General features: G+C 41.2%; 1 protein-coding gene across 5 annotated transcripts in view; it reads left to right on the top strand.

The window, feature by feature from the left end:
* Positions 1 to 5562: 5562 nt before the first annotated feature.
* plppr2a (phospholipid phosphatase related 2a) overlaps positions 5563 to 21161 on the top strand; it is a 48275-nt gene continuing 32676 nt past the window's right edge. For 3 of the 5 annotated variants that reach the window (XM_051387318.1, XM_051387324.1, XM_051387321.1), the window contains exons 1-2: positions 5563 to 6078; positions 10918 to 11039. In XM_051387318.1, coding sequence (XP_051243278.1) covers positions 10971 to 11039 — 69 coding nt within the window. In that variant the 5' untranslated portion in view covers positions 5563 to 6078; positions 10918 to 10970. Of the gene's footprint in view, positions 6079 to 6742; positions 6762 to 10917; positions 11040 to 21161 lie in introns of those variants that run through there. The other 2 variants (XM_051387320.1, XM_051387319.1) reach the window with 2 other exon arrangements.

Here is a 21161-nt window from a genome sequence, read left to right as displayed (position 1 = left end):
TCTAGCTCGCGCAGGAGAAAGTGATTGACAGGCTTGTAACATGTTCACTGACACCCTGGAAATCTCAGGGTCTGTTATAAACAGCCTCCTTTTTAAAAATCTTGGATGAACTCCTTTCTTTTTATGAGTGACACTGATAACAATAACATGTCACCCAGTCCGATACAATGAGATGAAAAACCTCTTAAATATCTTCAAATAAGAACTGGTGACCCGATACAATTAGTAATTATTATAAATAGTCAGTAACCTAATCCAAGTAACGTAACTTGATCACTTACCGTTATTTTTAGATTACCTCAATACCAAATATGTGAATAAAACCAAGGGGTTCTTTATAACCCCATCATATGTTTGTGTGTAAAATCTTAATCTGCAAAGAAACTAGTAAGTAACTATAGCTGTCAGATAAATGTAGTGGAGTTAAACGTACGAAATGACGTAAACACAACCTTTCTTATTTCAGGTGATTTTACACTATGAATAAAATATTCAATTTCTGCCAATAGATCCTTCTAATAGTTACACACTGGACCTTTAGGCTCTAGCAGTCGTATAGAGATGTATGAAGCGCTGTAGAGCGGAAAGGAACAACAGATTCAGGTGATCATTTGTGAGTTCATCACTTTGAGCAACCTCTGTCCTATCACAGTCATGTGATTTATTGTAAAAATATTGATTTTAGACGCTTCAGTGTTGACTGGTGGTTTTCTAATAATAGGTCCCAGTCCACGAAGGGCTGTGTCCTCAGCCTAATTTCACAAATGTGATTTATTTTCAAGCAGGTTTGCTACCTGTCACTTGCATTACTTTGCACTGTCATCCATTGAAATGAGCTTCCCTGTCACCATCCCCAGCCTGGAGTCGCCTCCATTTACATCTCATTATGAAAGGATTGCTGTTCTACCTCCTTGTTCTCTGCTTGAGGACCCCATCTGGTGTGTTCACAATGACATGCATCATTTCCCTCGGTGCCTGAGGGGTTTATAGCAAGCATACATGACCAAGGGACCACTCCAGTGGATCCTGTGTAAAGGGGTGGGGGTGATAATAGCCAACTGCAGCTCAGGAAATCAAATCACATGAGATGGAATTTATTTTCCAATCACCATGAAAGAAGGGAACACCTGCTGTAGGGCCCCCCTTGATATTTGCAGAACCTTGCTCTCATGCTGTTGTGTTCATGGTCTGTCAGTAATGGCATTTTCCAGGACAGCAAGGAATTCCTTATGATTAGCATGAAGCAGCACAGCCCCATGATGAAACCCGAGACAGGAGACTATGTTATAAAATACATTTCTGAAGATAAAATCGCATTAAACTGAGACTTTAGCATTTACGTATAGATGCTAAAGTCCATTGATTTGTTTGTTTTTGTTTTCAATATGGACTCATTTTTACAGACTTAAAGTGCTGTTTACACAACAGTAAGTATTACTACAGATACACATGATGAAATTGGGATGATTTGGTTGGAGAATAAGCAAAAGGAGCTTTGTTGTGTGTTTAACTGGCAGAATTAGCACAGGCTCAAGTAGGAGGTCCAGACAAAGGAGAACGGATAGTGTTGGAATGTGGTCCTTTGTTGTCGAGCTGATTAATGAATTGCCCCTATAGACCACAGCTGGAGCTCTTGGCATAATGATACAGGGCCGTGTGTGTGTGTGTGTGTGTGTGTGTGTGTGTGTGTGTGTGTGTGTGTGTGTGCTCTGAAAGGGGGTTGGTATGTTTAAAGTGCTGTGCGGGAATAATGTGTGGTGGTAATAAGGGGGTAATGTGTGTATCTGTCGTGAGGTGTGTGTTTATGTGATGGGCTTGAAATTGGATATTAAGGTTTTGGGCTCATGTATCCCATTTTGTCTCCTGCAGTCTGGAGCATTCAACTATGAAATGTGTGCATTTTTGGTTTTTGTTCGCATTAAACAAATTAGAAAATGTCAAACTCTTCTTTTTAAGCATTGATTGAACTAAAGTTAATAGATAAATGGTTGGAATTTTGGTAAATGCCTGATCAAACTTGCCCTAAACATGAGTTCAATTAAATGAGAACATTATTGCTTTACACAGTTAGTAGTGTTAAATAACACCCAGTTTAAAGTTGATAAAAATTCACACACAGAACATGATGGGTGGGCTTAAAGGGAGTACTTTCATCTGTACTTTTACACAGCTTTAAAGCATTTTTTAATCCTGAGTAGCTTTTTGTGTTTCTAGCGCCAGAGTCATCACATTGACCGAACTTCTTACATGAATACCCATCTGATGTTAATTTGACTGTAAATTGATTGTGTGAATTATTTAAATCAGGCATGTACAGCTCTAGTATGCAGGAATCGTAAAGGAAAGCATCCAACTGTACCGAGTTTCCTGTAGATGCTTGTATTCATGCATGCATGCAGTGCGCAGTTTACAAGCATTACTGGATTTATGGTTGTGCCATGTGCATGAATGAGTAAATGTGTTAATGCATACATATAACTTGCGTCCCATTAACTAAATGTGTTTTCTGTGCACGCTTCTGTATGCAACGGCAAATTCTCCGTGGTAACAACAAATTCACACAGGAGGCACAGCTCAGCAAGTTCTTTTTCAGATCCAACCTCCTTCCTTTTGCCTTTCTATATCCCTCGCTCTTAGTTTTCTCTTTCCATCAGTCAAGGACAGAGTAAGGGAGGGGTGGGGGTTCTATTGTAGGGCTCGAGGATGGTGCAAGCAGCCTGAGAGGGGGTTGGACAGAGAGATGGAGCAGGGTATATGACCAGGAGGAGAGTAGACCCATGGGACAGACATCCAATGTGCTGTAAACCATAACAGCCCCATAACAGGCAGATTTCTCATTTCCACGATGCTCTGACCATATCTCATCTAGCACCATGACAATCCCACTGAGACCCAGTCAGAGGCGGGACAGCACGCTCAGCATTGGAGGAGGGGGAGTGGGACCTACATATTGAAGTGGTGATTTGGAGGGCATCACAGAGAATAGCGATGAATTTCATTGATATTATTTAGGGACCAAAAAATTTGACTTGATTTCTCCCTGACTCCTTGAGGATAAAGGATTCTGAATTCAGAAGGTTATTAGGTTATTTCTACGTTTCAGCTATGTGGATTTCCTTTCTTTTAGTTACTTTTTCCATTTCACAATTCTAAGAAAATAAGTCACTGGCGGTTATTGGTGTTCTTTGCCTCTTTCATGATGTATTATCATTCATAAAATATAGATCAGAAGCTGTGTGCACATAAAAAAGGCTAGTGGCCACTAATGTCTCTGAGCTAATGCTATATTAATGAAGAGTGGGCAAGGCTGGAGCCATAGCACCTCTGGGTCTCTCTGAACTGCAGGAGGCCACCTGTCCTCCTGTTAATGTGTGCACTACAAAAGAAGATAATGCAGTGTATTGGTGATGATGAGGAAGATTAAATAACTTGTTTCTGATCAAAGCTTCTTGCAAAAAGTGACCAGATCTGATTTATTATTTTAAATGGGGCACACTTTCCTGGGTTCTTTCATGTTATTTTTAATCTCCGTAGCTGGTTCAGTGACTTAAGGTTCTCTGTGATGTAGGTCAAGCTCAGAGTTAGTCAATGCTATTTCATCCTCTTTGCAATAAGTGAGTAAGATTAGAGTAAGATTTTTTTTCATTTCCAGTTTAAGAAGTTGTAGTGAATATGTATAAGTCATATATCTATATATACAATGGTTTTGACACATAGATCTGACACAAAGCATCTCTCCTCCTTTTTTGAGATTATAGGAATAGTTTTTGGAAAATACACCAATTTGCTCTGTTGTTAAGAAATTACAATAAAATATTTATGCCACTTGTTTAATTAAAGATTTGTTGTGTATTTACAGGTAAATCAGTCAGTAAATAAGCTTGTTTCCCCAAATGTTAACTATTCCTTTCATGTTTGTCCCTGTTACCCCTTTTCCACCAAAGCAGTTTGAGGGCTGGTTTGGAGCCAGGTCTTAATCTCACACCAGTTTTTTGCATTTCAACAGCCACAGAACCGACTCTTGGCGAGGGAAACTGGTTCCAGTGTGGCACAAAGACTTTGCTGGTCTAGAACCAAAAACCATTTACAAAAGTTGCTGGGGATGCCTTGTGGCCAGCCATCTATGTATTTATCAGCTGTTTTGCACATTGACGTTACCAACGTGACATTGAGCTAGCTGGCTTGTTAGCTCGCTGTTGGTCAGCTAACATGAACAAGCGTAACAAACAATAGCTACTCATTCCTCACATCAGTGCTTTGTTCATTCATAACTTTAATATTACGTTCGAGGTTAGTAACATTGATGTTGGTAACAGTAGCTTACAGAGATGTATACAGTGACATGGCTCTATAGTGGCTCTCTAGCCCGTGGAAAAGCAAACCAGTTGAACCAACTCTGAACCAGCACTAGTACCAGCCCAGAACTAGTGGAGTAGGGGGTGTGAGGGGCTGTAGTTGGGGCCATCTTCATTTAACGTGTTAGCAACAAAGTACAGCTGAGGCTGATGAGAATGTCATTAGTTTTCAAGGTATTTGGTCATAAACCAGATTTCAAACCAGTGTTTGACAAAAGTCTTAATGTTGACCTGATGATGGCGCTAGATGGAAAGTTAAGGGATTACCAGACTTATTAGGATTCATCCTCTAGGAACCATGGAGGTCTTTAAACTAAGCACCATCCCTTAGGGCCACGCTGCTAGTTCGACTAAAAAGCTTTCATTCAGTATAAATCCAGGGCAACCTCCTTATCTTTTGTTATCACTGCTGTAGACAGTGCAGCTATCAGTATTGCATTGCCTCGACCGTCTACAGAGAAGTAGTGCGTCACAACTGGCATAGTTTTAAATAGCAGGGTGTGCCCTCAGCAGTTTCACAGCAGACGGTGATGAATTGGTTTAATGGCTAATTCTTTCTCCTCTGTATCTCATCATGACCGGAGATGGTTTCAGCTCAGACCCTTTTCCTGCACAAACCTCCAAACTTTCATCCACTTTAACGCTGACATAAGCACAACCAGCTACTGTCCAGCCAGTCTGGCCAACCTTTTTTTCTATGTTACCAGCCCTGACTTGTGATGTTACATGTGCTCCAGGAGTGCTAGATCAATAGCCACATATCATTAGCCCACATCCAGAGTGTTGAGCTGGAGGCAGGCAGCTGAGCAGTCTTACAAACATACACAAACACACACAGATGCAGCTTTCTTTCTTTTCTTTTTTTTTTTCGTAGTCTGCAGCATCCCTCCTTCTTTCCTCTAATGTTTGGGTCAGGTTCATGTCCTCTGCGTCCATTTGCAAGGGAGGAAGGAGGAATGGAAGGAGGGAAGGGAGGGAAAGAGTGGGAGAGAGGAGGAAGGAAAGGGTGGATGGAGGGAGATAAGGGGAGAGATGGACAGAGGGAGAGAGAAGGGGAGGGATGAAGAGGGAAAACAAGCTTTGAATACAAATGAGCTGACACACATAATGCATGCCCCCCCACCCCCTTCCCTCCCCCCCCTCTCTCTTTCTCTCTCTCTCTCTCTCTCTCTCTCTCTCTCTCTCTCGATCACTGTCTCTCTCAGAAACACACTCTCACTCCCTCACACACATGTTCTTGCCCTCTCTCCCTCTCCTCTGTGTCTCCTCATTGGACTGTACACTGCACAGGAGGTAATTTCAGCCACTTAATTTATTAGTCATCGCTGGTTGTTGGAACAAGCTAATTAAAAGGAGGGTGAGTGTGTGAGTGTGAGTGTGTGTGTGTGTGTGTGTGTGTGTGTGTGTGTGTGTGTGTGTGTGTGTGTGAGAGTGTGTGAGTGAGTGAGTGTGTGTGGAAGATTTGGAGGCACAGACACTGCTGCCGCTGCTGCTGCTGCTGCTGCCGCTGCTGCTGCCGTCTCTCACGCTTCAGTGTGGAGCAAGAGGGAGCAGGGGAGAGTAGAGGGACGAGACGAAGAGGAGGAAGAGAGGAAGAGAGGAGAGACAGACAGCTGGGTGGAAGGAGATTTACACGCCACTTTACCATCATCTGATGTGACATGGCCACCGCATAGGAATCTGGTGCCACGGCAACCGTCAGCTTGGCGACGAGGTATCCGAGGTAAGGATGGAGGGAGGGATAAATGGATGGCAGGTTTCCTCTCTTCTCCTCCATGCATTTGAACAGCCAGTCCTGCCTGGGGTGCCAATACAGAACAGTCATGTTGTGGAAGTCACTGTTTTGCATATCCTGCCCTTTAAGTTGATTTGTTGTTATTTGCTTCTTCCCCAGGTCTTTGAGTTTGCCTCTGTGTGTGTGTGTGTGTGTGTGTGTGTGTGTGTTGTGTGTGGGTGGGTGGTGGGGGAGTGTCTCTCTGTGGCATTCTGTGTTTTGCGGTGGTATTCCCCAAACAGAAGCCCTAATTATCCAGCACTGGGTAAATCCTATTAGGGTTTTACTCTCCTTGACTTCACGCTATTAATAGTAGGGAGGGAATGCCTTATAGGCAGAGGAGTGGGATGTTTGCTTGTTTGTTTGTGACTCAACTCAGGTGTCAGGATATGTGCATTGTTTGTAGTTGTAGCCTGTGTGTGCTTAAGAAGTATGGCTATCTGCACTGCATGTAGAATATAGGGGTGACTGTGTGATACAGCGTGGGGTCTGACTTGAAAGAAAGTGGTGTGACAATGGCAGGGCAAAAATGGCCACACTGCACACACAGAAAACAAAAAAATCTAAAGCAACATGAGAGCGGAGGGATGTGAGGCTTTGCTCAGATCGACAGTGACAGCTCTGGGCTGCAGGTAAATGGTCAAAAAAAGAGACTATTTCCGTCACTGCTCCACACTGAAAAATGTTCTGCAGTTAAAGTCTTGAATATTTAGGTTCTGGCACACAGAAATTGAAGAATGGCTGACTGACAGTTGGCATTTTAACGCTGCATTGCTGCTGCACCTTGTCTTATGTTACTGCTGCATTAAATGTGGATTTATGCATAAAGGAATATGTGATATCATACTCTGCAAGAGGCAAGGCAGAAATAACTGTAAAATTAAGCATGATCCATATTGTGTGCCCAATTAGCCTTTTTGTGTGTGTGTGTGTGTGTGTGTGTGTGTGTGTGTGTGTGTGTGTGTGTGTGTGTGTGTGTGCTCATATGCACAGGCTTGTGTACTGCATGTCCTGGGGCAGGTTGGTGGACTGCAGAGGCAGGAGAGAGGACATATGGCTGCCTGGGTCTCTACCCTTTGACTGGAGTCCTCAGAGCAGCAGGGGATTTAAATAAATGTCCTGCTCTCCTCGACGTTCGTGTGCATATATGTGTGTGTGTGTGTGTGTGTGTGTGTGTGTGTGTGTGTGTGTGTGTGTGTGTGTGTGTGTGTGTGTGATGGTGCTAATTCAACTTTCAACTCTGCAGCTCGCTTTGCTCCTCTCATCTCCACCATTTTGATTTCAGCTCCCTCATGTTTTTACTCTGATTGGTGTGTTGTGGGTGTGTGTCTCTGTGTAATTGTCTCCTTGGCTCTAGTCTCTGTCTTTCTTTGTTTCCCCACTCAAAACTACACACGTCTGTGTTTCTATCCACCCATCTCTGTCTGTGTTGACATGTTAGTTGGATTTTCTCTGATTGATAGATGGACTATCAGATTAGGCCCCTTCTCACTTGCTCTCCCATTGATAAGATCAAATCCAGCTGGACTGCCTCCTCTTTCCTGATAGTGACTGAAATACACACACACACACACACACACACACACACACACACACACACACAATCAGTGCGTAACTGGCATTTGGCAGTAACACATTACTTAGTAATGGTAATGTGATTACTTTCCAGTAATTGATATCAGCTTCTCTCTCTGCGTGCAGTTGACAGACTGGACTGGGACGTGTTAGCTTAGCACAGGGGCTTAAGGTGTGGGTAGGGCGTTTAGCCTCTACCAAAATGGGATAAATGTTCTAGTAGTTCCAAAATTTTGTGTCTACCTAGCGGACGTGCTAACATTAGCCGCTAGTAAGACTACATAGAGGAGTCATTTGTGTTTTGTTCAGAGTTGGATTAACCCCTGTTAGCTTAAGCTATAAGGATGGGACCGCTGGAGAGCTGCATGCACTCACTGTGGCTAACGTTAGGTTAGCTGTTGATGGTCAGTAAATACCTTCAAACTTTAAGCTTGTTGTTAAATCACAGTGTCTTGTTTTATATTTGTTAGAATTTGTGATAAACCCGCAATAACACATTTCTTTGGCCACTTGGGGGCAGCAGAAACAAGTGACATATTATCACTTTTTAAGTTGATGTGGCGAATGTGTTAGCTAACAGTTGCTTATTTACACATCCAGCAGGCACAGAGATCCATTAGCATTCATTTGGAGTTGTGTTTCTCGCCACCTGATGAATGTTAGTCTAATATTCGCTCTCTTGTAGCTCTGTTTTTGGTCCCTACCAACAGTCGCTAACTGTGTCTATGTTTATAGCTGATCATCAGGTAGTGGTGGTAGTGGGTTTTTAGACTATTTTAACTAAAAACAGCTGCAGCTGAAAATGACGCTTATGTTAATGCTCCTGATTTCCTTTGAGCACGGTAACAAAGATATGAGTAAGCCTCTAAATCAGTTCCCATGGCCCGCATACAGAGCAGTGGTCAGATTTTTTCATATTAATTAAGCTGCAAACTTGTCACCCAAATCAGCACTCAGGGAAGGCTTCTGAGAAAAGTTCACTTACACCAAATGTGCGTGGGACAGCTCAGAAGTCTGCACACACCAATGGGAAATGTAACAAGCTTTATAATTCCCATTCTTTAGGTGAAATCCTCCCTGTCTTGGTGTCCCACTTATCATTATTGTTAGCATCAAAAGCTTCTGGCCACCCGAGTGGTTTCTCCCAAAACACAGTTTGATCTCCAGGAGACCACCAACTCACAGCTCATGCGTGTACTTTCTCAGCCGGTGGCCCAAACTGTGGGAGAGCGTCTCTTTGTGCTGCCTCCCACTGAGAGAATGAAACACAAAGTAACACTTTCCATCAGCCTCTAGTGGAGAAGAAACAGGAATGATTCCTCCCTGCGTCTCTGTTTCTCTTTCTCTCACTGTTGGTTTCCGTTACCTGGGGCCTCTGCTTGTTCACCCTGACAGCTCCTTTTTTCATTTTTTTTTGACAAGCCTTACACACACTATGCACATACACACACACACACACAGAGTCCAACCAACCCTCTCTAAAAGCAGTCTTGGTTGGCACATTGCGTTGTTCGGAGGGCTGCTAAGAGCTTGGCTTCATGCCTTATTCATCCCTCAGGCCTATTCTTTCCACCAGCGTAGAAGGAATTAGGAAGAAGAAAGCTCTCTTGCACACAACACACCACTCACCAGCAGAATAGAGGTCAACCTGACAACTTCTCAGAAACAAAAAAATCTTTTTTTTTCTACCTCTCCTCTTTCCATCTCTCCTTTCTATACATTGTATGTTTAAAATCTATCCAACTTGACAACAGATGTTTCAAGGTCCATGTCAAGCCTCTGAAAACAGTTAGAGTTTGTGTTCCAAGTTCAGCAATGTGATGGATAAAAACCTGGAAGCCAACACTAAATCTAACTGAGCACTCCTACTCACTTCTGAGACTGTTTGCAAAGTGTGACAGCAGGGATCACACTGTACATACTGCTGGCAGTTCTTCCTTTTTGTTCTCTGTAGTGTTGAAGCCCTTGTCCTCTATCTATCTGTCAGTGTTTTTTATGTGTGTATTTTCTCTTGTCTTATTATTTTTCTTCCAGTTTAAATAGAAATGCAGTGAGGTGTAGTTGTCTCTTACCAAAGGAAATATGTTGCAGCTTAAAGGAGTAGTTCAACATTTTGGGAAACACATTAATTTAAACTAATTTTCTGGTGGAGAGTCATATGAGAATATTGATTCCACTTTCATGTCTTTTAAGTATGACCCTATAGCCAATGCATAGAAGCAGGCAGCCTGGCTATGTACAAAGACAAAATCCACCTACCAGCACCTCTAAAGCTCAGTAAGTAACATGTTGTATCTCATTTGTTTAATCCGTACTAAATCTTAAGCTTAAAGACAACAAGTAAGATGAAGGAAGCTATTGAAGTAGGTGTATAGGTATAAACTGCTCCACAAAACTGAAAGCTAAGCTTTTAGCATGTTTATTGTTGGCTGACAACTATTGGCTGTGCAAGTTATTACAATCTCATTTAATCTCATTTAATACACCAGTTGTACGGCAGGTTTTAGTGGTCCGTCGAGAGCCTCCTGTTGCACCTGGATGGCGTTAGGATGTTCCAGTCTTGCTCGTATATTACCAGTTAGATTGCCAAATACTGTATTACGCCTACTATCTCTGCAAATTGTCTTCAGTTTTTAGAACCATTTGTTTTGAGAGGGCTGGTAAATGAATTGTGTGACTGTTCATTTCACTTATTTCCCTTTCATTTTGAAATGGACTGTAATATAAGCCTTTGCTATAATGATTTACATACTGTATGTATACTTCTTTCAGATCAAACAATATTTCAGTATGTGGTTGTTAAAATGATTGTACTTGGAAGTTGTATTGAGACTTGAGTGCACTGTTATCATTTATTTAAATTATTTTGTTCTTCCACCAGCTTTGATACATGAAGCATCAAAATCCAAAATAAGTAAATTAATTTCAATGACTGCCACAGTAAACTGTAGAATGCACATAGCCCACAGTGTACAGAAATGAGTTAAATTTTTGTGCATGTTTTAAATTTTCATGAAAGTATCATATGAATAAACAATAAAAAGTTATCACAGAGACAATGTGCTGAAGAAAAACTAAAGAGAACCCATCAAGGAAAGCCCTCGATCTATCTGAAGCTCATTTGTCCTGGTTGGATTCTACTTAATCTCACACTTTGGACCTGACCTCAAGTTGGCCAGTGGACTAGCCTAACTCTAACTCTCTGTCCTTCAGGATAAGGAGACAGCGAGCTGCACAGAGGGTCGTTCAGAGAAACAGAGAGAGTAATGGCAGTGGAGGAGAAGCCGGGTGTGAAGAGCAGCAGCTCCATCGTCCCCTGCTTCCTGTTTGTGGAGGTAAGAAGCATGAACCAGCTATCGCATTTATCACCGTGTCTGTGAACAACACATTTCAACATGAGAATTAAAAAAAGAGTTCTTATTTTTCAAAGCATCATTTAGAGCATCTCCTCACCAAGTACCTTTATCTTGCTCATGTGGAATAATAGTGAGTGAATAGCCTAAAGGTATTAGTTGGAGAGGGTCTTATAGATCTTATCTTATCTCTGTTCCTGTTTCCTATTTCTCTGGGCTTTGACTCATGATTTATCTCTTCAATTGCCTGTCCTGTCAAGGAGGAAAAACCTTTATGGCTTTGAGATTTGACTCTCTATCTAACCCCCCTGCTTTTCCTCTCCTCTCCTCTCCTCTCCTCTACCAAGTCTCAGTGGTAAATATTTCAGGCTGAACAGTAGAGTTTGGGACAGCTCAGCAAACAGGCCCTCTGTTACTGACATTCCCACTCGGTGTCACACATCCCGCCCTATTCTAGCACCAGGGGCCGCTGAGGCTTTGCAAAGTGGCTACAGTTGTTCTGTGGCGTGTTGAGCGTTTTCCAGCATATTTGTGAACTGCATGATTCATTGAGGTGGTTGCGGATGTCACAGCACAGACAGACAGAGTGGATTTTCAGCAGCTGTACTGTGGGCTTTGGAGCTGGGTTGTACAGATCATGCCAAAGGTCATTTTCTGTGATAGACCAAGAATGCTCATAGGAACACACTAATGCACCGCACGCATACGCACACGCACGCACACACACACACACACACACACACACACACACACACACACACACACACACACACACACACACACACACACACACCGCTTCATCCAGCATGCTCTGCATTGTTTGTGAGAGCAGTCAGACAGATGACTCAGAGGGCAATGGAAGTCCCAGGGCCTTCACCAAATTGTAACTGAGGTGGAGAAAAAGCATGAACTGGTGAGGTAATCAGACTATCTGTAATCTAATTAGACAAACCAAGCAGTTCAGAAGCTCTTGGCTTCAAGTAAGCCAACCATCAGCTTTTCTGCTGGAGGTCTCCGTGCATTCAGAGCACTGTTCTGTACCAGATTCAGATAAGGGAAGCTGTTTGTGTTGCATTGCAGGTGCGTCATGATGTGATGCAGATGTTACGTCATGTTGGATTTACATGTTTGGATTCACTTCTATACTGTCAGTGTGTGTGAAAGCAAACTGTGTGTATTTTGGACTGTATTTTAGATATATATGCACTGTCTGCATTGTTAACCCATTGCATTAATGAATCCAAGTTTTCACAATTGATTCTAACGAGATTCTAACCTAAAACTGTATAAATGTCATCTAGAACATACCTAGTTTCTGGAGTGGTTCCTGATTGCGTCAAAATTCATAGAGTTATAACTCAACTACAGACATACACATATATTTTTAGATTCACAGTGACTTACATTTTCCAATGTCACTATCTCAGAGGTCAGCCACAAATAAATGTCCTTAAATCCATAAATACATCCCCCAAACCCTCCAAATTATTAGAACTGTAGTTCAAATACTTAAACAATGACTTCTTAAGACCAAACATAGTAGGACGAGGAGTTACAAAATCCATTAATATTAACTTTTATATTTATATATTTGGGGGATGCAGGTATCAATTTTGTCTGAGGGAGGGCCCACAGTGTCAAACTTTAAAGAAACAACAACAACAACAACAACAACATAATTGCTAAACAAGATATCTGCCTTTTTCTTGAAATTCAGCAGTTTCTACAGTACATACACATGTACTTGCAGTTGGCTGTAAGTACATGTATCATGACCTGAGAGGGTGTATTAAAGCTGCCCTTTACCTGAACACCTCAGAAAGTCTTCACCTACTGTACTGTACTATACCTCTGTGTGTGCCTGCACCCAAAAGATGGACCTGAATACAATAGTTACACTAACCTGCCCCTCCCATGTGAGCTTGTCTGCAAAAAACAGCTCCCTTTGGTTATAATACACTGTAAAAGCTCTCCATTAGGCCACTCCGCCATATGCCTCCCACACATCAGCTCTCAGCCCTCAGGTCTCAGTCAATTCCCTTGCTAACTCTACATTTATGTGTGTCTGTGTGTGTATGATAGAGAGAGAGAGAGTTTTTCTATCTATTTGTATTGGGATGGAGAACCTTAGCAAACAATCAGGACCAGAGAAAAGAGGCCAGCAGCCGTTACCTGTAATGGAGGACAGTGAACAAGGTTTTCTTCTGCTTGTAGACATGAAAGCATGAATGTGTGCATGGAAGCCAGAGAAAGAGCACGCATAACAACAGTTTATTGTCACTGCATATATTATTGTAATATTCACGCATATATTAAAATAACCAATAACAAATTTAAACCTTGTATGGAATTTTCTTTAATTCTTAAATCTGAAATATGATGTTAGTAGATGCCTAGAAAGATACAACCCCTATATTGCACCGTATTGTTTACATTGATTGTCTCGCTGTATATCATAATCTGACCTGAAGTTACCGTCTTTGAAATGATCTTATACTCAATAAAGACCTTAAGTACCATGATGTTAATGACAGGATATTCTTTATTGGCAGACAAAAAAAGGGAAAGTCAGGTTTTATGCATTGAGTGTAAAACTCAACAACTTACAACTGAAGGGGTCAAAATAGTAAAGTGAAAATGTTCGAGGCTGAAAAGACAGTTAGAAGTACAGGCATGCAACTACAGGATAGAGTAGAAATGATTTATTTTGCACTGTTACTCTACATTTGATGGCTTTGAATACTCAATACTGGTACTGGTTCTGCTGATGCTGTCCAGAAATATAAAGCTGACTGTTTTCTCTGCTTCCCTGCTCTCCAGCACCCTGTCTCACACACACACACTACTGCAGGCAGGTTGCCAGTCTGTTGCAGGCCTACAAACACGTCCACAGTCACACCCTCAATTGCGATTCAGAGAATTCGAATCACATGCCTAATGTTACCTATATGTCTCCCATGAATCCAAGATTCAAACTGAAGTTGCAAGAGCTTCTTGTTGTGAGCCACTGAGCCACTCTGCCGCCTTAAATAAGATTACTATTGTTGACTGCAAAGTGCTTCCGTGGTTAGTGCTGTCAGAACTGTAGCGGAGGGGATTCAGGTTTGATTCCTGGGTCTCTCTGCATATTCTGTGATTGCCAGGAGTTTATGCAGCCTAGTTTCTGGCTACTGCAAGCTGCCCAGAGCCATAAATGTGAGTGAGAAAGATGGTCAGTCTATCCGTGTTAGCCCCGTGATGGCTACATGAGCGTTCCCCTTGTCCTTGCGTGTGCTGGATCAGGTTATGGCCCGAAGTGACTCAGAGAACAGAAAAACTAAATTTAAAAACAAATAAAGTATTCACATAAAAAATAATGAACACAGCCTGTAATATGCAGAGTAAACACAGCTCTTGCTTCAGTGCAATGAAATGTACGGAGCAATGTCAGTGAACTATTAATAAGTTAAAATTCGAGAAATTGGCTTTTGGCCTGAAGGCGCTATGGGGGATATGCAAGAAAAGTTAAAGGAATAGTTTGACATTTTGGGGGAATAAGCTTCTTTCATGTCTGTGCAGCTGCTTAGCAAGCAGCTGCTTAGCTTAGCTTAGTATAAAGACTGGAAACAGGAGGAAACTGCTAGCCTGGCTCTGTCCAAAGATAACAAAATGTACCTACCAGAACCTCGTACCTCTGTTACTGATTAACAGGTTATGTCGTGTTTGTTTAAACCTTACATAAAACAATGTGTAAAAATGATATGTTGTGATTTAAACAGGGTCACGTTTGGTCCCATTTAATGGCCATACGCAGGGACTTCTTGGATCTGACTCTTGTCAAACTGTTCCTTGCAATTGCAGTTGAAACTGATTCATTCTCGGCCTGTGATGAGGAAAGGTGCAGTACAGTCTATCAGCCATGTACCTCCACACCCTCAGCATTTAATGTGTTGGTGTGTGTGTGAGAGAAAGAGAGAAATGTTACAGTGATCCCTACCAAGCCAGAAGGACCTGCTCTTTTATTTAGCCCCACACCTCATCAGCAGTTACCATGGAAACCAATCAGCCCGACTCATTCTCCATCTCTGCTCTCTTTCTTCTGACTCCTTTCATCCTCCCTGCCCTAATCACAAGTCACAACCTTTTCTATCAGTGCTACCCACTCAGCCATCTTGTTCTGCTTGTCTCTCCTATTCCCTCCATTTTGCTCCATCATTTCCCATTTTTCAGTGTGATTCCACGCCAGCATTCATCTTCTGTCCCAGATTTTGTGCAGATTTCTCCCTCCCATTCATAGAAGCACAGATACTGACATCACCTATCATTAATCTCTGATTAATCCTGTTTCAGTGTTTACAAATCCATGTCATGATCCCCCCTTCTCATCTAATAAAATTCTGTAATTCTGCTGATGATACAATTAGATGAATTCTTCAACCTTTTCACCCCAAGAACAAACATGAATCAGTCTGGCACAGTTCATTTACATATTGAAGATATGTTTGCTGAAAATACAAATATTCAGTGCCCTCTGGGGACACGCAAGCAAATTTGCAGTTTAAAAGTAATTTCTGTTTAAAGCTAATCTACAGTGTGCTTCAGTGAAGAGGTGTAATGGAGAATGTAGCTTTCTACTGTGAAGAGCCTCTGATTAGGCACTTATCCAGACCAGTGGAGGGGTGAACATAAAACCCCATTCCACCACTGTAAATACTTTTTACAGCCCTTCTTTCAGCTCTGTAGGCTGCTGCCACTGTTATGTGCCACACTGTGAACTGTTTAATGTCACCTTTTGACCTGTATTAAAAATTTGTTGCACCATTTTCGCTGCAGCTTTACCCTTGGCCTTTTCATGCCAGCTGTGATTTAGATTATTTGGGATTTTTATCAGTATAGATCTGCACTTTTGGCATTTACAATATATTAGGGACTGTACTGTAAATTATCAGGGGGGACAAGGTATCAGAAAAGGGAGAGGGTTATGGACTTTTACTAATTGCTGAAGGGAGGATAGTGTGACAGGGAAGGTTCTAGTAATTTCTTTCACCCTGCTTTTATATTTTATTCCAGCCTTCCCTTGTGACATTTGTTTTTAAGAAACATGATAATACATTTAGATTCTCCAATTCTGCTTCTTTTATGCTTATTTGGAAATCCTTATATAAGGCCAATAAACATAAATAAGCCCATATCCCACTTGAGCAGTCCAATATCTTTAAATAGACAATTACAAAATGTTTTGCAGAGGCACAAAAGGTCCTCGCTTTATTTAAATGAAATGAAATTGAATATTCAACCCATTCCAAATAATGTTCATACAGTCCCATAACTTAAATTAATAATATGAGCCTGAGGTGGATTGGCTGCTCAGGTTAAATCCCATTGAGGTTTTTAGCACAATCCTTTGATGAGCTCAAAGCTGTCCCACACACTGAACCGCCCATGTTGCGGTTCAGTGTGTTGTGTTGGTGTGGCCTTCTCCTTTGCCATCATCTAAATTAAACCATATTTAAGGAGCCAATGTCTTAATCTTGCACTATTTTCCCTGAAAACCCCTATTTTAAAAACACGAAATCTGTGAATAGATGTCTTACATTAATCTTATGGACAGGAACAAGGAAATCTGCAGACTTTTCTATGTTTTTAGTGCTTTTCATAGCAGAACTGTGGACAAATGGTACAATCTGTGGTGCTTGTGGGGGTTTATATAGCATGAACATATTCCTTTGGTGCACCCTGTACTCTGATATGATTTAGGAAGATCATGCAGAGAAAGGTTGGGGCAATTTCTCCACCAGAGGGCACTGCTGTAACACAACTGAATCTCCATTACAAGATACAGCTGTTTGCAGCTTTTTAATATTTCACATAGTTTTAAACCTGCTGTATTAAAAGGAGTTTTGACATAACCATCACAAGTTTTTCCTTCTTTTTTCTCACATAATTTACTTTGACACTTATCTTAGATTTTTTTCAGATGAGTGTCTGTGTCATGTACACGTGCACACACACACACACACACACACACACACACACACACACACACACACAAATTCTCACAAGCCTCATTAGCACCTGAGCAACCTGCAGAGATTATACAGAGAACACATTAGCGTGTCTTTGGCTGCCTCCTCCAACTTTATAAATAGACCAGTGTGTTTAATGGTGGGTAACACTCAGCTTCACACCTGTCACAGGAAGTCTCCGCATCTAGGCAACAAAGACCCCTCCCCACACAAACATTCACAAATAGGCTGAACATACAGAGTTTTAGGTAGACACACAAACGTTCTAATAATCATATTGGGATACAACAAAAGTGCACCAGAGACAAAGACAGACATGCAGCCTAAAGCATATGCATATATAGTGTCTCTGAGGTGTGATCAAGCAAATTAAATCAGATGTAACAAGAGAGCAGCTGGTATACTTCATAAGCAGGACCTACTGTTTGATGCTATGTGGCAGCTTTAAATTGATGCTGTCATGCATAACAAGCCAAAGAGACTATCAGACCTTCACACTGATGAATAACAAGCAGAGTGTCCTTTTCTTGTCTGAATATAATCACCAAAATCTTTCACCTCAGCCTGTCTTGTCAATTGCAAATAGTTCTTCTTGTCCAAAGTTTGTTTTTACACTTTAATACAGTTGGCTGATAATCTCAAAACTTGGAGCGTGTGAGTTGGGTGGTTTTACTGCAATTGAATCACAACATATAGAGCTATACTGTATGTTGAGAATTGAATAACTTTTGGATTTATTTAATCTTTTTAATCCGGTCAGACAAGAATAAAAAAACAGTAAAGTTCTTGAAACATGAGACTGTAGAAAAACTCAGATGTCACATCTGTTTCTGTTTCCATACTTTTACTGAAAACATGTTTTGAGGCCTTGATGAGTTTTCCTCCCTGCTAGGTGTGTAATGATTTAACCTGTGGTAAACTAAATTTTTTTCAGCGTGGTGTTGGGTGTTGTTCTATATTTCTTCTTGTCAGCAAATCCAATGAAAGTCGGAAACAATGCTTTAGTCTGTCTCTTGTTGTACTGTTGTTGTACTTTCTGACTCCCCTGTGCTGTCTTTGGCACTAAACCCAAAGCCTATTTGTTCCTACTGAAGATGTGATGTGTGAATAGCAGCACTTATCAATATATGTTTTACTGTTGGCTAAAGAGACAGATATTTCTGTCAGGAGATGATAGAGACCGAAAACTGGACTCACATTCGTCAGGTGGCTCCAAATCTGCTGGATGTGTAAATAGGTAACAACCATCGGATGGATTGCCGGGAAAGAGACATTATACAGACATTCATGATTCTTCATTCATCCTACTTACTTTGGTGATCTCCTGACCTTTTATTTAGCGCTAACATGCTAAACTAAGATGGTGCACATGGTAAACATTACACTTTTTAGACATTAGCATGTTAGCTTTGTCACTGTAAGCATGTAAGTTGTGTTACTCAAAGTGGAGGGGACTGGCTTTGTGGGGACTATTTTCAGCTGCAAATTAGTTCACAATTGGATTGCGAGTGGTTAGTTAAGGCACCAGGATGGTGTATGATGAGACTTGGACTTGTCTATGACTTGGACTTATTTGAGACTTGAATAACCAAAGGCTCCAATTGAGGCTTGAAGGCAAAAAGCTGAAGAGACTTGACTTTTGACTTGACCCATAAATATTGAAACATGCTCAACTGAATGTGGTTTCATTCTTGTGAAACTCTGCACAAGTGTCGTGAATAATTAATAACAAAACCAGGATGTGCACATCTCTAAAACTTAATGCACACTTTCAGTTGCAGCTGCTTGCACAAGAATTAAATGGAGAAAACTATAAATTCAGATGAAAGAAATCTGCCTTCATTATAAAAGTAATTTGTCTAAACGAGTAGCTTAACAGTTTCCTCCCTTCATATCCAGTATATATAGTTTCCCCCCTGTAGCCGTGAAAATAATTCATGCCACCCACCATGTTTTAAACAAGATGTGGGAGGGGGCAGCCGCCTACTACGCAAGGTATATGTGATAAAGAAAATCTAATAAAATGTTTTTGTATGCTTTTACAATTTAATGATAAATGATTTTAACTGTTGAAAACTCACCTGTGCATAGCGGTCTTCTAAATATAGCCAGGACAACTATATTCCTTCATAATTCTAACTGTGCTCTAACTATTAAAACTGAAGTTGCACAATACCTTTCAACCTTAAAACTGTTTAGATCGTTGGTTCAGTTGTGCACATTCAACACTATCATCACAGACATTACACTGTAAAAATATTTATACACTGAAAAAATATAAAGTTCAGCTTTAAAGTAGTATAAAAGAATGAGTGATCACATGTTCACTGAACTGGTGCTGAATAGTTTTTAAAGGTGTTCACTAGTTATAACGTTAAACATAGTAAGTCAGCTGAACTGTACTGAACTTGTACTGACAAGAGCTGCTAATTAAACCTGACTTCCAGTAATTCTTATTTTTTGAAATGTTAGTCAAACCTCTGAGCAGTGACGTACAGAAACACTACCATGGTAATGAAGGAACATGTCACCCCATGAGACTGTGTTTTTAATAGTTTTTAGAAAACAGTGGAGCTCTATGACACAGAGCTGTACCAGCAATACCTGTTAGTAGAATTAACTCATTGTTGGTGAGACAACAATGAGTGTGAGACAGTGCAAATAATACAGAATATGTTGGAATGCATCCTTTAAGACACATCTGTATCATCTCCCTTCATTTAGTGTGATATTAAGCTGAAATCACACCAATGAAGAAAGTAAAACAACCCCCTGCTCTTTCACCCACTGCGCTGCACTCTGGCTACTTCTCTGACATTACTTATTAATGAGGAGTGAGTAATACACAGATTGCAAACTGTATGACTTGGCAGACAAAGGAGTTTGGAGCTTGGGGGCAGGTAGTGGGCCAGTAATAGCTGTTTTGCTGCAGTGTAATCTCTGTAATGTGCATGCACAGGGTTTCCCTGTGGTGCTATGTGCACTGCAGGGGTGTGTATCTGACCGCACTGAAGACATGCAGAGAGGTGGGTCCCCAACAGTGTGTACAGTAGTATTATTATCCTGTATTATCTGTTATAAGATCATTGTAAGGCAGTGTACATGATAGCTGGCAGGAAATAAAATGAGAGCAATGTGAAGAGGTGTTTTTTAAAATGGGTAAAAGAGAATTTGACTGGAGGATGATTAAAGCAATACTCCTCTCATCTCTTTTCTCATTGTTCCCATTGGACTCTCCTTTCCCTTCAGCCCTTTTTTCACACAAATACAGCACAAAAGCTGAAAAGCTCCCACTCTCTCTCTTTCTCGCCTGCTCTCACCTCACCTGCAGAAACACACACACACATACACACACACACACACACCTATGTACACACACACTCAATCAGAGAAACACTGCTGAAAGCATGCAGGCCAAAACTCTCCGAGCAACCCTCTCCATTGCCAGCTCTCCTCTTCTCCCTTCCTTTTCATTCACTCACCCCATCTCACCCCTCTCCCATCATCCTCCCACCCTCTCTCACTCCCTGAACACCTCTTCCTCTCCCTTTTCTTTCCTTTTTGTTCCTATGCTGCCGGGACTACAAGCGCTCTTTGAATGCACCATTGGTCCTGCCGCTCTCTTATTCTCTACATTTTTCACTCTTAAGTACTCCGTCTAAACTTTTATAGACTATAAAATACTGCTCTCACTCTCTCACATTTTCATTCATTTGCAAACAAGTGACAAAGCTCTCAGGGTCATTTTCTGGTGGAAACCATTTATTCAGCCAACAAAGCCTATTTATCATCTTCTCCTCTGTCAAAGTACAAGTATAGATTGGGTGCACAAGCCAGCTCCAAACATTATTGTTTTAATGTAGCTGTTTGTCATCGTTGGAGCAAGATATCAATAGAGAGAGTGATGATGCATGTTAAAAAAAATTGTAGGGAAGGAATTTGAAGAGAGACAGACAACAAATGCATTTTAAAAAAACAACGCCAGCGTGTAGAGTTTTAAATCTTATACATGACTGTACAAATGCAAAGATCCTATTACAGATTCATTTCCATACAGTACGGATGGTGAGCCAAAACTCTTTCTAAAAACATGATAGAA

Source organism: Dicentrarchus labrax, unplaced genomic scaffold, assembly GCF_905237075.1.
Source record: "Dicentrarchus labrax unplaced genomic scaffold, dlabrax2021, whole genome shotgun sequence".
NCBI lineage: Eukaryota > Metazoa > Chordata > Actinopteri > Moronidae > Dicentrarchus > Dicentrarchus labrax.
Note: the sequence above shows the minus strand (reverse complement) of the source record. Positions and strands in the feature narration are given on the sequence as shown.